At 44.3% G+C, this 16,612-nt stretch overlaps 2 protein-coding genes across 2 annotated transcripts in view; one reads left to right on the top strand and one right to left on the bottom strand.

Moving 5' to 3' along the window:
• DUS4L (dihydrouridine synthase 4 like) overlaps window positions 1-1,002 on the bottom strand; it is a 37,816-nt gene extending 36,814 nt beyond the window's left edge. Inside the window, exon 1 of the mRNA XM_077472437.1 lies at window positions 904-1,002. The gene's annotated coding sequence lies outside the window, so the exon portion shown is untranslated. The remainder of the gene's footprint in view (window positions 1-903) is intronic.
• The window catches only part of COG5 (component of oligomeric golgi complex 5), a 485,726-nt gene continuing 470,086 nt past the window's right edge, over window positions 973-16,612 (top strand). The window contains exons 1-3 of the mRNA XM_077472430.1: window positions 973-1,121; window positions 3,437-3,576; window positions 14,426-14,483. Coding sequence (XP_077328556.1) covers window positions 1,019-1,121; window positions 3,437-3,576; window positions 14,426-14,483 — 301 coding nt within the window. The 5' untranslated portion in view covers window positions 973-1,018. The remainder of the gene's footprint in view (window positions 1,122-3,436; window positions 3,577-14,425; window positions 14,484-16,612) is intronic.

Genomic DNA, 16,612 nt, shown 5'->3' with positions numbered 1-16,612 from the left:
GAACCCCCATGCCGATTTTTCGGCATAGGCATTCCCCTTTAAGTCCATACCAGGTGACCGTGCCAGCGACGCTTACTTCGCTGCTCCCGGCTACCTGGAGCTGGGCTCAAAATGAGCGGACTTTCCTCCGCGTGTGTGGGCGAGTCCGTTCATTTCAAAAGTATGGCGGATAGCCCGGCGGACAAAGTACCAAAAGTACCGTTTGTGGGCAGGTAGCTAGTTCGGAAAGTGCGGCGGACAGTCCGCCGGATAGTCTGCTATGTTTGTACGCGGCATTAATTGCGTTGCTACGATTATTTTCAACACCCCTACATATTACCACCTAGCTAAGAATCTGACACAAAAACTACTACATTCAACTAAACAGTGTTACAAATAAAGCCATTTCACTTTAAAAGTGGAACTAAACCCTTCTATCCATTTCAGTCAAGGAAGCTGCCATTTTGGTCTCTTATCTGCAACTACCATGATGCTGCACATGTGATCAGTTATGACACCAGGCATTTCATGGTGTGACAGTTTGGATGAAAGCACAAGCAGATGTGACAGTTATTATTCACGGCATGCCAGGATCGGGAAATGTCTCACTGCCTGTGATTAGCGCAACGCCGACTTCCTGGCAGGCTCTGTACGTGGACCATGCGAACACGCCTGAGCTCATCCCTAATCCTGACAAACAGGTAAGTACAATACATGACCACCAATAGAGATATTATCTTGCTGGGCCTACTCATAAAGACAGGATGAGACGTTGTCATAGTAACTGCAGTGTTTTACTTCCTGATGGATCAGTGCTGGCTGCTGTGGGCAGCTCCATTTCGCCCCATAGCCGGCTGTGTGTCTCTCTTTCTCACTGAGATAAGAATACTGGACGCTGCTGCAGTACTGTAGAATAGTACATACCGTCCAGGCACAACCAAGAAAGGAGCCCGGTCTCCTCAGCTGTTGTCACTACACAGCATGCTCTCCCTTCCTCGTGTGACGTACATGTGTGCGCCGCCCGCCGGTGCGCTAGGTGATGACGTCACACGTGGTTGGCAGTAACAGAGTTGCTGACATGGAAGGGAGAGACGGTGCAGAGGCAGGGGGAGCCCTGCCTGTCAGGGAGATGTTACGGGACGGTGAGTGGGGATGGGACACCTCCATGTCTTTTATGTCACTCCTGTGGGAGCCACATGAGGTGACCGCCACTTGCTGAATGTTGTCACTGAGCCTGAGAACTTGGCAAGGGGGAGGACAGGTGGAAGTGTTGTTGGGGTAATAGTAATCTATTGCTGTAATTTATCATACTAAACACAGAAATGACTAAGAATGAAGCAGACAGAATGTGGAGCAGCTGTGCATGGTCAGTAGGGATAAGTGCTGGCGTGTTTTGGGGTCCTAGTGATTGGAATACCAACCTCCCATTACTTCCCATTCATGGGAGCATCTCTCAGCGGAGATCTGGCATAGCATTGTTGGGTGACTGGCTCCCTGTCACTCAGATGGACTGTGCCAGGTAGTTAGGTATTTAGATGGGACTGTGACAGGTACGCGGATGGGACTGTGACAGGTACGCGGATGGGGCTGTGACAGGTACGCGGATGGGGCTGTGACAGGTACGCGGATGGGGCTGTGACAGGTACGCGGATGGGGCTGTGACAGGTACGCGGATGGGGCTGTGACAGGTACGCGGATGGGGCTGTGACAGGTACGCGGATGGGGCTGTGACAGGTACGCGGATGGGGCTGTGACAGGTACGCGGATGGGGCTGTGACAGGTACGCGGATGGGGCTGTGACAGGTACGCGGATGGGGCTGTGACAGGTACGCGGATGGGGCTGTGACAGGTACGCGGATGGGGCTGTGACAGGTACCCGGATGGGGCTGTGACAGGTACCCGGATGGGGCTGTGACAGGTACGCGGATGGGGCTGTGACAGGTACGCGGATGGGGCTGTGACAGGTACGCGGATGGGGCTGTGACAGGTACGCGGATGGGGCTGTGACAGGTACGCGGATGGGGCTGTGACAGGTACGCGCATTGGGGCTGTGACAGGTACGCGCATTGGGGCTGTGACAGGTACGCGCATTGGGGCTGTGACAGGTACGCGCATTGGGGCTGTGACAGGTACGCGCATTGGGGCTGTGACAGGTACGCGCATTGGGGCTGTGACAGGTACGCGCATTGGGGCTGTGACAGGTACGCGCATTGGGGCTGTGACAGGTACGCGCATTGGGGCTGTGACAGGTACGCGCATTGGGGCTGTGACAGGTACGCGCATTGGGGCTGTGACAGGTACGCGCATTGGGGCTGTGACAGGTACGCGCATTGGGGCTGTGACAGGTACGCGCATTGGGGCTGTGACAGGTACGCGCATTGGGGCTGTGACAGGTACGCGCATTGGGGCTGTGACAGGTACGCGCATTGGGGCTGTGACAGGTACGCGCATTGGGGCTGTGACAGGTACGCGCATGGGGCTGTGACAGGTACGCGCATGGGACAGGTACGCGGATGGGGCCGTGACAGGTACGCGGATGGGGCCGTGACAGGTACGCGGATGGGACCGTGACAGGTAGGCGGATGGGATGTGGATGGGACTGTGACAGGTACGCGGATGGGACTGTGACAGGTACGCGGATGGGACAGTGACAGGTACGCGGATGGGACAGTGACAGGTACGCGGATGGGGCCGTGACAGGTACGCGGATGGGGCCGTGACAGGTACGCGGATGGGGCCGTGACAGGTACGCGGATGGGGCCGTGACAGGTACGCGGATGGGGCCGTGACAGGTACGCGGATGGGGCCGTGACAGGTACGCGGATGGGGCCGTGACAGGTACGCGGATGGGGCCGTGACAGGTACGCGGATGGGGCCGTGACAGGTACGCGGATGGGGCCGTGACAGGTACGCGGATGGGGCCGTGACAGGTACGCGGATGGGGCCGTGACAGGTACGCGGATGGGGCCGTGACAGGTACGCGGATGGGGCCGTGACAGGTACGCGGATGGGGCCGTGACAGGTACGCGGATGGGACCGTGACAGGTACGCGGATAGGGCCGTGACAGGTACGCGGATGGGACCGTGACAGGTAGGCGGATGGGATGCGGATGGGACTGTGACAGGTACCTGGATGGGACTGTGACAACAGGATTGTTGACTACCATTGTTGACTTCTCGTTCTGTACATGCTAGTTGTCTAGCTATCATGCTGACTCTCTTGGTTTGCTATTTTAAAACACTAACTGAGAACAATTTATGAATTCTCACTTTCTTGTGACTCTACAGAATGAGTTAAAGCAGAACTCCAGGCAAAACTCCTACATACTGAAAAAAACATCATTATCAATGAATGTATTTGATATCTAAAAGGAATATTATGCTATGTGTGTTCAGAATCAAATAATTTTCTTAATAATAAAGTAATACAAATGATGTATATCTATTTTTATTTCAGAATGCTACACTGACTTTCTACGTGATGATTTTGATGTTAAAACATACACCTCCCAGTCCATTCATCAGGCTGTGATTGCAGAACAGCTGGCAAAACTTGCTCAGGGCATCAGTCAGTTGGATAAAGAATTGCATTTACAGGTATTGCAGTGAAGTATAGACATTGCAACTTATTTGCTGAGATTATGGAACAAACTACTTGCTATGGTATAGGCTACACAAGAAGCGTGTAGTAGCGATTAATCTCATGGGATCACATGATGCTCAATTTTGTTTTGTATGCTCTACGTGTGTATCCGTAGAGAGCTAAAGTCATGGCTGAAAATATTGGCACCCCTGCATTTCTGTCAGATAATGCACCACTTTGCCCAGAAAATAGATGCAATTATAAATGTTTAGGCATTCTCATGTTTATTTCTTTTGTTTGTATTGGTATGACACAAAAAAGTGGAGAAACAAAAAAAGCCAAATCTGACACATTTCATGCAAAACTCCAAAAATGGACTCGACCAAATTATTGGTACCTTCTCAAAATTGTAAAAAATAATTGCTTTCCACGTTTGTGATCCTGTAATTTCTAATTAAACTCAGCTGTATCAATTAACAGGTGCTTACAATATAGAAATCACACTGGCAACCAGTTAAAATGGTCAACAATTGATTCAACCTATCTTTTGTGTGTTTCTGTGTGCCACACGGAGCATTGAGAAGAGAAAGAGCAGCAAAAAATTGTCTGAGGATTTGAGAACAAAAATTGTGGAAAAGCATGGACAATCCCAAGGTTCCATGTTCATCTTCAGAGATTTTAATGTTCCTGTGTCCACTGTGCGTAATATTGTCAAGAAGTTTACAGCCCATGCCACTGTAGCTAATTTTCCTGGATGTGGACGAAAGAGAAAAATTGATCAAAGATTGCAACAAAGGATTGTTTGGTGGATAAAGAACCCTGATCAACTTCCAGACAAATTTAAGCTGACCTTCAGGCAGTGTACAACTGTGTCAGCTCACACTATACGTCACCATCTGAACGAAGAAGGACCGCTATGGTAGGAGACCCAGAAGGACCCCACTGCTGACACATAAAGTCAGGTTGGAGTTTGCCAAAATCTTTTTGGGAGAATTTGCTGTGGACAGACAAAACAAAATTACAGCTTTTTCGTAAAGCCCATCATTCTACAGTTTCCAAAAAAATAAATGAGGCCTTTTAAAGAAAAGAATACAGTCAAACATGAAGGTTCACTGATGTTTTAGGGTTTCTTTGCTGCTTCAGGCACTGGGTGACTTGACCGTGTGCATGGCATTATGAAATCTGAAGACTACCAAAGAATTCTGGGGTGCAATGTAGGGTCCAGTGTCAGAAAGTTGGGTCTCTGTCAAAGGTCATGGGTCTTACAACAGGACAATGACCCAGAGCACCCATCAAAAGAACCCAGAAATGGTTTAAGACACTGGAGAGTACTGAACTGGCCAGTAATGAGTCCAGATCTAAATCCCATAGAGCACTTTTTGGAGAGATCTCAAAACAGCAGTTGGGAAAGGGAACCCTTCCAATCTGAGGGACCTGATGCAGTTGGCGAAAGAGAGGTCCAAAATTCCAGTAGAGCGGTATAAGAAACTCATTGATAGTTACAGGAAGCGATTGATTTTAGTTATATTTTTTCCTAGGGCCGTGCTACCAAATATTAAAGTTGTTCTAAAGGCAGAATGTTTTTTCTTATCTTTTTGTGTCAGACCAATACAAACAAAAGAAATAAACACAAGAATACGGTACCTAAACATTTGTAATTGCAACAATTTTCTGAACAAAGTGATGCATTATCTTACAGAAATGCAGGGTTGCCAATATTTTTGTCCATGACTGTATTTTGTTCCACATATTTAGTCTCTACTCTTTGAGATTTATTATTTATACATTTTAGTATTGCAATTGAGTTCCAAAAAAAAAAAAAAAAAAAATCACCCGTGTAGCTACAGCCAAAGAAAGCATGTAGCTACAGCCAAAGAAAGCACAAGGGTATGTTAGATTTGCACATTAATGCCCCTGCAGACTCCACCTAATCTGCATTGCAGATTAATCCTGTGTGGGGTGTTTTTTTTTTTTTTATGTCTTGTTTCTGAAGAATAAGTGACCTTTCATTATAAATAATGTTATATATTTTTTTTCTCATAGCTAAAGTCGTGTAAAAAAATATTCCCATGGGAATTGTTAACTTATTTAATATATTTGAACAGGAAAACATTATAGCTTTATTCAGACAATGCCTACATTTATAATATAGGATGTGTGACAGTCCTCCTATGCCCAGCCATGGTATGAAAACACTTTTGTGTTATACAAGGTTCTCCTCCAAACAGGTTGAGGATCTCCAGGGTATATGACTCATACATTCCTCAGAGGTTGGTGAAACCCGGTTTGGAACCTGGAGTCTGGAGGCTTTGTGGAGACCTGGCAGGAATGAATTCTTGAATCATGGGTCCATGATTTTGCAGACAACCAGCACACTGGTTGTGCAGGTGTGTGCAAGGTTTTTATTAGATGTGCGTCTACAGTTCAGGCCTCTGCCCTGGTGGATAGAGGAGGTTTCAGCGCAGGAGTCTGGAGGAGCCACCTAAGTTACAGGTGGGAGCAAGTGTAGCAAGGAGCTGCTAGCTGTGTGCATTGAGTTTGTGTGAGAAGACTTGTCGGGAGGAGACACACAAGGTCCTAAGGATTGAGGACAGAGTGAATTTGTATTGAGCTTGTGTTGAAAGACTGTTTGGAGGAGACAGACAACAACCTGATGTGTTTATAACCCTCCATTGCTCTATCTGAAGTGGAAAATAAAAAAAGTGTTGCCTGTAGTTTTATTTTACAACCCCTTTTAAGCACCTAATTTTAGTTTAACCACTTCAGCCCCGGACCAATTAACAGCCTAAGGACCAGAGGTCTTTTTACAATTTCGCACTGCACTGCTTTAACTGGTAATTGCGCGGTCATGCAATGTTGTATCCAAACAAAATTTGCGTCATTTTCTTCCCACAAATAGAGTTTTCTTTTGGTGGTATTTGATTGCCTCTGCGATTTTATTTTTTGCAATATAAATGGAAAAAGACCGAAAATTTTGAGAAAAAAAGATATTTTCTACTTTGTTATAAGAAAAATCGAATAAACTAAATTTTAGTCATACATTTAGGGCAAAATGTATTCGGCCACATGTTTTTAGTAAAAAAAATGTCAATAAGCGTATATTTTTTGGTTTGCGCAAAAGTTATAGCGTCTACAAACTAGAGTACATTTTCTGGAATTTACACAGCTTTTAATTTATGACTGCCTATCTCATTTCTTGAGGTGCTAAAATGGCAGGGCAGTACAAACCCCCCCAAATGACCCCATTTTGGAAAGTAGACACCCCAAGGAAATTGCTGAGGGGCATGTTGATCCCATTGAATATTTTTTTTTTTGTCCCAAGTGATTGAATAATGACACAAAAAAAAAAAAGTTTACAAAAAGTTGTCACTAAATGATATATTGCTCACACATGCCATAGTTATATGTGGAATTGCACCCCAAAATATATTCTGATGCTTCTCCTGAGTACGGGGATACCACATATGTGGGACTTTTTGGGAGTCTAGCTGCGTACGGCACCCCGAAAACCAATCACTGCCTTCAGGGTTTCTAAGGGTACAAATTTTTGATTTCACTCCTCACTACCTATCACAGTTTCGAAGGCCATAAAATGCCAAAATAACACAAAACCCCCCCAAATGACCCCATTTTGGAAAGTAGACACCCCAAGCTATTTACTGAGAGGCATGTTGAGTCCATGAAATATTTTATATTTTGCCACAAGTTGCAGGAATATTACAATTTTTTTTTTTTTTTTGCACAAAGTTGTCACTAAATGATATATTGCTCACACATGCTATGGGCATAAGTCAAATTACACCCCAAAGTAAATTCTGCTGCTTCTCCCGAGTACGGGGATACCACATGTGGGGGACTTTTTGGGAGCCTAGCCACGTACTGGACCCCGAAAACCAAGCACTGCCTTCTGGATTTAAATATAAAACGCTACCCAAAAAACTGTTAGCGATCGCAGGGATCAGGCCTGACTCTGCGATCGCTGTAGTTATGTGTTTAGTGTTTTGTAAGTGACAGTGATCGATCGATACTGCACTTGAGTGGGCTGGGCGGCGAGCAAAACGCAGGTGCTAGCAGGTATCTGGGCTGATCCCGCTAACAATGCGTTTTTTTGGAACCCTAAACTGCTGGGGACGCTAGTATAGATCTGATCAGATCAGATATTGATCTGTTCAGATTCTATACCACTACGGGAGGTGTATGCTTTGCACGTGGGTGTTAGCGGTACTGGCACTAACCTAGCACTGCCTGGGGCGACGCAGACCCTGACCCTAAAACCTAATTGATATCACCCGCCGTGTGATCAGGGGGTTAAACCTTTATTGGGTAATAAATGGTGGGTGCCCTGATGCTATAAAAAGCAAACAAACTAACCAGAGTCACCCGTAACACTTATACGGTGATCACTGGTGAAAGGGTTAACTAGGGGCAATCAGGGGGTTCAAATTTTTATTAGGTAGTATATGGGGGTCCCTGGCGCTATATAAAAACCTGACGGGGAACCTAAATAACTAACTGGCTAACCAGCGTCACCAGTGACACTTATACGGTGATTGCTGGTGAAAGAGTTAACTAGGGGCAATCGGGGTTAAAACCAATATTGGGTAGTATATGGGGGTACCTAGCGCTATAAAAACCTGGCGGTGAACCTAAAAAAATAACTAGCTACCTAGCGACACTAATGCAGCGATCAGAAAAATGATCGCTTAGTGACACTGGCAAAAGGGGGTGAAAGGGTTAACTAGGGGCAATCAGGGGGTTAAAACCATTATTGGGTAGTATATCGGGGTACCTAGCGCTATAAAAACCTGGCGGTGAACCTAAAAAAATAACTAGCTACCTAGCGACACTAATGCAGCGATCAGAAAAATGATCGCTTAGTGACGCTGGCAAAAGGGGGTGAAAGGGTTAATTAGGGGCAATCGGGGTTAAAACCATTATTGGTTAGTATATCGGAGTGCCTAGCGCTATAAAAACCTGGCGGTGTACCTAAAAAAATAACTAGCTACTTAGCGACACTAATGCAGCGATCAGAAAAATGATCGCTTAGTGACACTGGCAAAAGGGGGTGAAAGGGTTAACTCTATCGGACCCCCCACCCGCTGGAAGGCAAGCACGTACATGTACGTGCTTGTGCCTTTACATGCCATTGTGATGACGTACAATGGCATGTGGCGGTCGTTAAGTGGTTAAAGGCCAAAGGTTTTTTTTTTTAACTAAATGCATTCTATGTATTAACATAAAAAACCTTCTGTGTGCAGCAGCCCCCTTCAAACCCTCTAACCTGGGCCTGTCTTTATTCAGCGATGTTGCTGGCGTGTCTTAGCTGCCCAGGACTCCCCTCCTCATTGGATGAGACAGCAGCGTGGCGCGATTGGCTCCCTATACTGTCAATAATAATCAGTCAGCCAATCAGGAGTGAGAGGGGGCAGGGCCGGGTCACGGCTCCGTGTCTGAATGTGACTCAGCATGGGTACCCCCATAGAAAGCTGCTTGCTGTGGGGGCACTCAACAGGAGGGAGGGGCCAGGATCACAGAAGAGGGACCCAAGAAAAATTGAAGATCCTGCCTGCTCTGTGCAAAACCAACTGCATAGACCATGTAAGTATAACATGTTTGTTATTTTTAAAAACAAAAAAACAAGACTTTACAATTCCTTTAAAATTTGGTGCCAATGACTAGAAACTCCTTAGTGAGAGTATTCATGATTACAGTTCACCATTAAACATATAGGCAAAGGCCAGGCCTTCTAGAGCAGTGTTCTGTGGGCTAGTAAATCAAAGATAGAGTTTTAATTGCGGTAATAGTAGACATGTTTGGTGTGAATGGAAGGCCAGCATTTCAGGAGAACAATCTCATAACAATTGTGAAGAATGGTGGTGAAAATGTCATGGTTTGGGCTTGCTTTGCCGCTTCAGGCCCTGGGCAGATTGCGTTTATCAAGTCAAATATACAGTGTGCATCATGTCAAAGTGTGCATGATGAGAATGTTATGTCATCTGTCAGAAAGTTCTGCAAACAAGCTTTTATTTATTCTGATAAAAAAAAGATTGAATGCACATGTTAAAATTCACCAAAGAATGATTGAAAAGAAGGAATAGAGGTTTATAGACTGGCCTACCGGGAGCCCTGATTTGTTTTGAGGTTGTATAGCTCAAATGTAGCACTCGCTAGTGAGTATAGTCCACACCAGAAGTTATCGTTTAAAGAGGAAGTAAACTCTCCCACCCTGATGCTTCTTTTCATTTAATCCATTATAATAAGTAATTCTAAAACTATAGCCACTGTAATCCAGCCTAAATTGCATATTACTTACTGTTTAACCAGTTAACAACCGGCCCATAGCCGAATGTTCGCGGCCATTTACCACGTGATCGCTCCGTCAAATGACGGAGCGGTCACTTGTAAACAAACCGGTGTCTGCCTCCCTCCCCCTCTCTGTACCGATTGGTACAGTGAGAGGGGAGAGATCAGTGTCAGCGGCGCTGTGGGGTGGATCTGCAGTGCCCACAGCGTTGCTCACCAATAATTAACCCCGCAATGCCCTGCCAATACTCTGCAATGCCCTGCCAATACTCTGCAAGCCAGTTTCCTCCTAATTAAGCAAACCCCCTAGAGCCCCTCAACCTGCCTGGTTGAGAATCCTGGGTTAACATCAACCTGGTGGGGCATTGCACTGCCACAATACGTATATATTGATATTTTTCTAAAGTTGTCTTCCCACCTACAAACAGGAAACATATCTACCATTACAAAAAGTTCACACATACCTACATGCCTCAGTTCTTGTTTCCTCCGGACCAAGGAGATCTTCACAGTTTATTTTCGTCCAGGTCTTTGTGCTAGTTGCAAGGGCCTCCCTGTTTGACTGCCTCCACAAATGGGGAGATCAGGCAGGACCAGGACATGGGACTCCTTTAGCCTGAGGCTTCACTTCCACTGGGGAGTAAGCAACCACCCCCCCCCCCCCCCCCCAGCTTGCTGGCATTTGTGTGATAGCCTCCCTGGGTGTCTCTCCCTCATTACTGCAATGCCAGGAGACAAAGGGGTGCTCAGTCTCCTTCCCCCAGGCATTGGCTTATGGCTGCTGTGTTCGCTATGGTGCCGGCTTGCTACCGGGATGCTGATCGTGTTATTTTCAGCTTTCGTGTCACTTCCAGCCAGCACGTTTTCTGAACTTGGAACCATGCATTTCTAATATTACTGAAGCCAGAAACCTACAGCAGTGTGGGGAACAAAGCACGCAATCAGCAGGTATGTGTCCACCCATACTACTGACTGGGAAGCTGGGGGTGGGGCCAGAGCAGGGGCAGAGAAAGCTTTTAAAGGGGGGCATGTGTCTGATGTTCACGTAAGCTGACCGTGTCAGACACTGCACCATCCTGCCCTACAGATCCTACAGATCAGGAGAGCTCCAAGGTAAGCTAGAGTACACTGGGTCACCTCTGTTTTCACCTATCACTGTGCACCATGTGCTTACTATAGTGTAGTGTGTTTTTGCCGCTCCTCATTCTGGGTGCCTTTGTTGCTGTTTCAGAAAAAAAAGCCCCAGAAGAGAAAAAGGCCAAGATCAGCAACAAAGAAAGTACCTCTTGTGGCCACAGACTTTACTCAGATTGGACAAAACCGCTGTGTTAAAAGTGTATCATCAAACTAGTCACAAGGGTTTTTCAAAGACATGCTGTCTTCATTTAGGAAAGAAATGTGGGATACGCTTGGGCCACTGCTTACAGCTTTACACAATTTGCAAACCCCGGCTGGCGTGGGCCTTAACGACACCCCCATCCGCCAGCCAGGCTACTCTTCCATCCTGCAGTGGGGAAGATCCTGGCAGATCTGATCAGAAAAAAGACTCAGATGATTCTAAGTCAGAGACTGGGATTGTTCTTATGTCGAGTCTGAGCAGAAGCCAAAGTCTTCTCTTCCCGTCAGTGGACACAGAAGAGCTTCTAAGATACCCTGGGCATAAAAGAACAGAAGGCCGAACTTTCCCTATATGATAAAATGTATAAGAGCTTGCAACATAAGAAATCTAATCAAAAAAGAATGGGATAAATCAGAAAGGGGGAAAAAAGTCACTCAAGCCATTTACAAAGAAGTATGCAAAACATTTTTATCTTTGTGCATGGAAAAAGGTAGAATAGAGCTTAAAATGATACCCACAATCTAAGACCCCATATACACTATTAGATTTTCAGCAGATTTTTGTCTTCAGATTTATCAAAACATATAATTTGAGGTCAAAGCTTAAGAGTTTCAATTTGTATGCAATCAGGCAGGCCCTTGCACTACATGAAGATAAATGGAAAACTCTGGACAGCTGCACTCCAATGAAAAGTTTCTTGTGCCTTTTATTGTAAAATCAGGATCACACTGGGCGGCACAGTGGTGTAGTGGGTAGCACTCTCACCTAGCAGTAAAAAGGGTCGATAGTTCGAATACCAACCACGACACTACCTGCCTGGAGTTTGCATGCGTGGGTTTCCTCTGGGTACTCCGGTTTCTTCCCACAATCCAAAGACATACTGATAGGTTAATTGGCTTCTGTCCAAAATTGACCCTAGTATATGAATGGGGACCTTGGATTTTGGGCTCCTTGAGGACGTAGGGACCAATATGAGTGTGCAATGTTACACTATATAGGGATAGGGACAATTGTAGACACTCAGGTTGAACTGGATGGACTGGTGTCTTTATTCAACCTTACTAACAATGTAACTGTACAAGCCACAGCAAAGCAATCCAAAAACTGACGCGTTTCACACTGCCGAAAGTGCTTATTCATGCTATGAGTAAGCACTTTTGGCAGTGTGAAACACATCAGCTCTTTTTTTGTATTGCTTTGCTGTGGCTTGTACAGTGTGATCCTGATTTTACAATAATAGACACAAGAAACTTTTCATTGGAGTGCGGCTGTCCAGAGTTTTCCATTTTATCTTCATTTGCTACATGCATTTTCCAGCACCTGGGGCTCTTCATCTCTAGAGTAGAGGCTTTTGTTCCGGCGGACCTGCCTGGAGCAGTGATATCCCTTCTATGTGAAGACAAAAATCTGCAGAAAATCTAATAGTGTGTATGGGGTCTTATGCCGCGTACACACGATCGGAAATTCCGTAGGCAAAAGTCCGATGAGAGCTTTTGGTCGGAAAATGAGACCGTGTGTATGCTCCATCTGACTTTTGCTGGCAGAATTCCAGCCAGCAAAAGACTGACAGCAGGTTCTCAATTTTTCGGTCGAAAAAAGTTTTGATCGGAAATTCCGATCGTCTGTACCAATTCCGATGCGTAAAATTCCTATGCATGCTCGGAAACAATTTGGCGCATTCTCGGAAGCATTGAACTTAATTTTCTCGGCTCGTCGTAGTGTTGCACATCACCGCGTTCTTGACGGTCAAAAGTTCAGCCAACTTTTGTGTGACCGTGTGTATGCAAGCCAAGCTTGAGCAGAATTCTGTAAAAAAAAAAAAACATCTAAGATTTTTCCGATGGAAAATCTGCTCGTGTGTATGGGGCATTAGACTTTTTTCAGGATAGAGCTGACAAACTCTCACACAAGACCCTAAAAGTTCAGGTGGCAGCCCTATCGTCTCTTTTTTTTTTTTCAATACAAAACTGGCAGAGGACTCGCTTATTAAAACATTCCTATATTTGGTAGGTAAAACTAAGTTTACAAGCATCAGGAAGTTTTCTTCATGGGACATATTTACGATTCTGCACAAATTCTTAACTGCTCCATTAGAACCCCTATATGAGTGTTCAGATAAAAATTCTCACTCTAAAAATGGTACTTCCAGCCTCACTAGTCACTGTAAGAAGGGTGAGCGAAATACAGATCTTGTCAATGCTTGAACCATACGCCACCATTCACCTAGACCAGGGATATGCAATTAGCGGACCTCCAACTGTTGAAAAACTGAGTCCCATCATGCTCTGCCTCTGGGTGTCATGCTTGTGGCTGTCAGAGTCTTGCTAGGCCTCGTGGGATTTGTAGTTCTGCAACAGCTGGAGGTCCGCTAATTGTATATCGCTGACCTAGACCAAAATAATCCTCTCGCTAGATCCAGCCTTCCTACCAAAAGTCCCCTCGACATTTCACATATCGCAAAATACTGTTATTCCTTCTCTCCCAGCTACTCTTGACAGCAAGAATAGAGAAACATACTCCAAATAGGTTATGAGGATTTTTCTTACATCCAATCTACAAAGAACTAAGGATTGGTGGAAATCGTCAGTATTTATTTGTCCTTTTTCTCAGGATATAATACAGGTCAGTGAGCTTTAAAAAGCACAATAGCAAGATGGGTCAAGATGGCCATAACACTTACATACCGGGCACAAAACCTTTCACCTCCAAGCGGGGTCACAGCTTACTCAACCAGAGCATGGGCTTCTTCTTTTGTGGAAAAAGCGGGGGCAATACACAATTTAGAGTGAAGGGGTTAGGAGTATGTAACACCACAGGGGGTACATAAGGCACAAAATTCAGGGGTCAGTTGGATGTAATGCACAGAGTGCATGGGTAAGGAGTGCAAAATGAAGAGAGCAGGAGTTGGCAAGAAATACTTACCCCACTCATCCCCAACACCCAAAATAACATTGAGCACCAATATGAATGCTAAGCCAAAGTTTTATCAAAAGAAAAATGCAGAAATCCCTGTTGCCTCCTTCTTCCAGCGCAAATCCTCTTCCTCCTCCAAAATCCCCCCCCCCCAACACAAATCCTTTTCCCGCAGCCTAAATATAAATATATATATATATATATATATATATATATATATATATATATATATATATATATATATATATATATATATATTTTTTTTTACAATAATTTATTATTATTATTATTTCTTTTTATTTTTTTAGGTAGTTGCACGACATGAAGACCTATTGGCACAAGCAACTGGTATGGAGTCTCTGGAGGGTACGTTTTTCCTTTTTTTTTTTTTTTTTTTTTTTTTTAAATACCCTGTAAGTTTTCAATTACCAATGTCATGACAGGTATATTGGATGCTACATTTTTTGGCTACCTTTTTAAAATACTTTTTACAAATCAATTTTTTTTTATTTTGAAATTGGTGTTTAACACTTTACAAATGAAGGTAGTATTGAAGAAAGTGATAGTGTTAAAGAGTTATGTTATTGCAATACTTACAAAGAAATAACTACATTGCTCCATTATTAAAGACAGTGGATAAAATGGAACTATACAATTCGATCTCCGACAGATTTTGTAAGTTTGCCCACTTACAAAGAAATGAAGGGTCTATAATCATCATAGGTGTATTTTAAATGATAGAGACCGAATATCAACAAAAAATCCAGAAACACATGATGCAAATGTTATCATTTGAGTTGCAGTTCAGTGAGTAAAATAAGTATTTGATCCCCTACCAGCCAACAACAATAATTCTGGCTCCCACAGACTGGCTACAGTATGTGCTCATGTGGTACACAGATTAGTCCTGTCAACTTAAGACTCCTAACGACAACTCCTTATGTGTATAAAAGTCACCTGTCCACAGAATCTTTCTTCCATTCAAACCTCACTATCATGGGCAAGACCAAAGAGCTGTCAAAGGATGTCGGGGGCAAGATTATAGACCTGCCCAATGCTGAAATGGGCTACAAGACAAGACCATCAGCAAGAAGCTTGGTGAGAAGGAGACAACCGTTGGAGCAATTATTCGCAAATGGAAGAAATATAAAATTACCATCAATCACCATCGGTCTGCAGCTCCATGCAAGATTTTGCCTCATGGGGTAAGGATCATGATAAAAGTGAAGGATCATCCCAGGACTACACGGGATGAGCTTGAGAATGATCTCAATGCAGTTGGGACCACAGTCACCAAACAAACCATTGGTAACACAATACACTGCCATGGATTGAAATTCTGCAGCACTTGCAAGGTCCCCCTCCTCAAGAAGGCACATGTACAGGCCTATCTGAAGTCTGCCAATGAACATCTAAATAAATGATTCGGAGAAGGATTAGGAGAAAGTACTGTGGTCAGATGAGACCCAAATTTAGCTTTTTGGCATTAACTCAATTTGTTGTGTTTGGAGGAAGAAAAATGCTCACTATGACCCTCAGAACACCATCCCTACAGTCAAGCACAGAGGTGGAAAAATTATGCGTTGGGGCTGTTTCTCTGCTAAAGGTACAAGCCTACTTTGCTGCTTTGAGGTGCCAATGTACTGGGCCATGTATTGTAAAATATTGGATGAGAACCTTCTTACTTCAGCCAGAACACTGAAGATGGGTCATGGATGGGTCTTCCAGTATGATAATGACCCAAATCACACCGCCAAGGCAACAAAGGAGTGGCTCAAGAAGAAGCACATTAAGGTCATTGGGTGGCCTAGCCAGTCTCCAGACCTTAATCCTATAGAAAATTTATGGAGGGAGTTGAAATTTCGAATTGCCAAGCAACAGACAAGAAACCTTAAGTATTTAGAAAAGATCTGTAAAGAAGAGTAGCCCAAAATCCCTTCTGAGATGTGTTCAAACCTGGTAACCAACTACAAGAAACGTCTTATGTCAGTACTTGGTGAAGAAACCCTTGTTGGCAAGCACAAAGTCATGTTTTTCTTGGGGATTAAATAAATATTTTACTTACTGAACTGCAACTCCATTTATAACATTTGTATCATGTTTTTTTCTGGATTTTTAGTTGATATTCTGTCAGTTTAATTTAAAATACACCTATGATAAAAATGTATAGACCCTTCATTTTTTTGTAATAGGGGAAAATTTCAAAATCTGCAGGGGATCAAATAATTATTTTTCCCACTGCAGAAGCTGATTGGTTATTATTATACACAGTTGCACTGATTTTAGTATGTGTCTGCTTATCCCTTCTCAGGGCCAGTTCACACCAGATGCAGTTCCGTGTGCTTTTTTTCTGCACAAAATGCATGCACAGTGTTTTCCATGTATTCCAATGGCTCTAGATCACACCAGTGCAGTCGGTTTCCGCACCAGTGCATTTTCACGGTTAGTTCACACTAGAAAAATGCACTCTGGATACGTTCCAGATCAGTTTTTGC

This window comes from Lithobates pipiens, unplaced genomic scaffold, assembly GCF_037356315.1.
Source record: "Lithobates pipiens isolate NorthernLeopardFrog02 unplaced genomic scaffold, aLitPip1_a1.2 Scaffold_8, whole genome shotgun sequence".
NCBI classification, from domain to species: Eukaryota; Metazoa; Chordata; class Amphibia; order Anura; family Ranidae; genus Lithobates; species Lithobates pipiens.
Note: the sequence above shows the minus strand (reverse complement) of the source record. Positions and strands in the feature narration are given on the sequence as shown.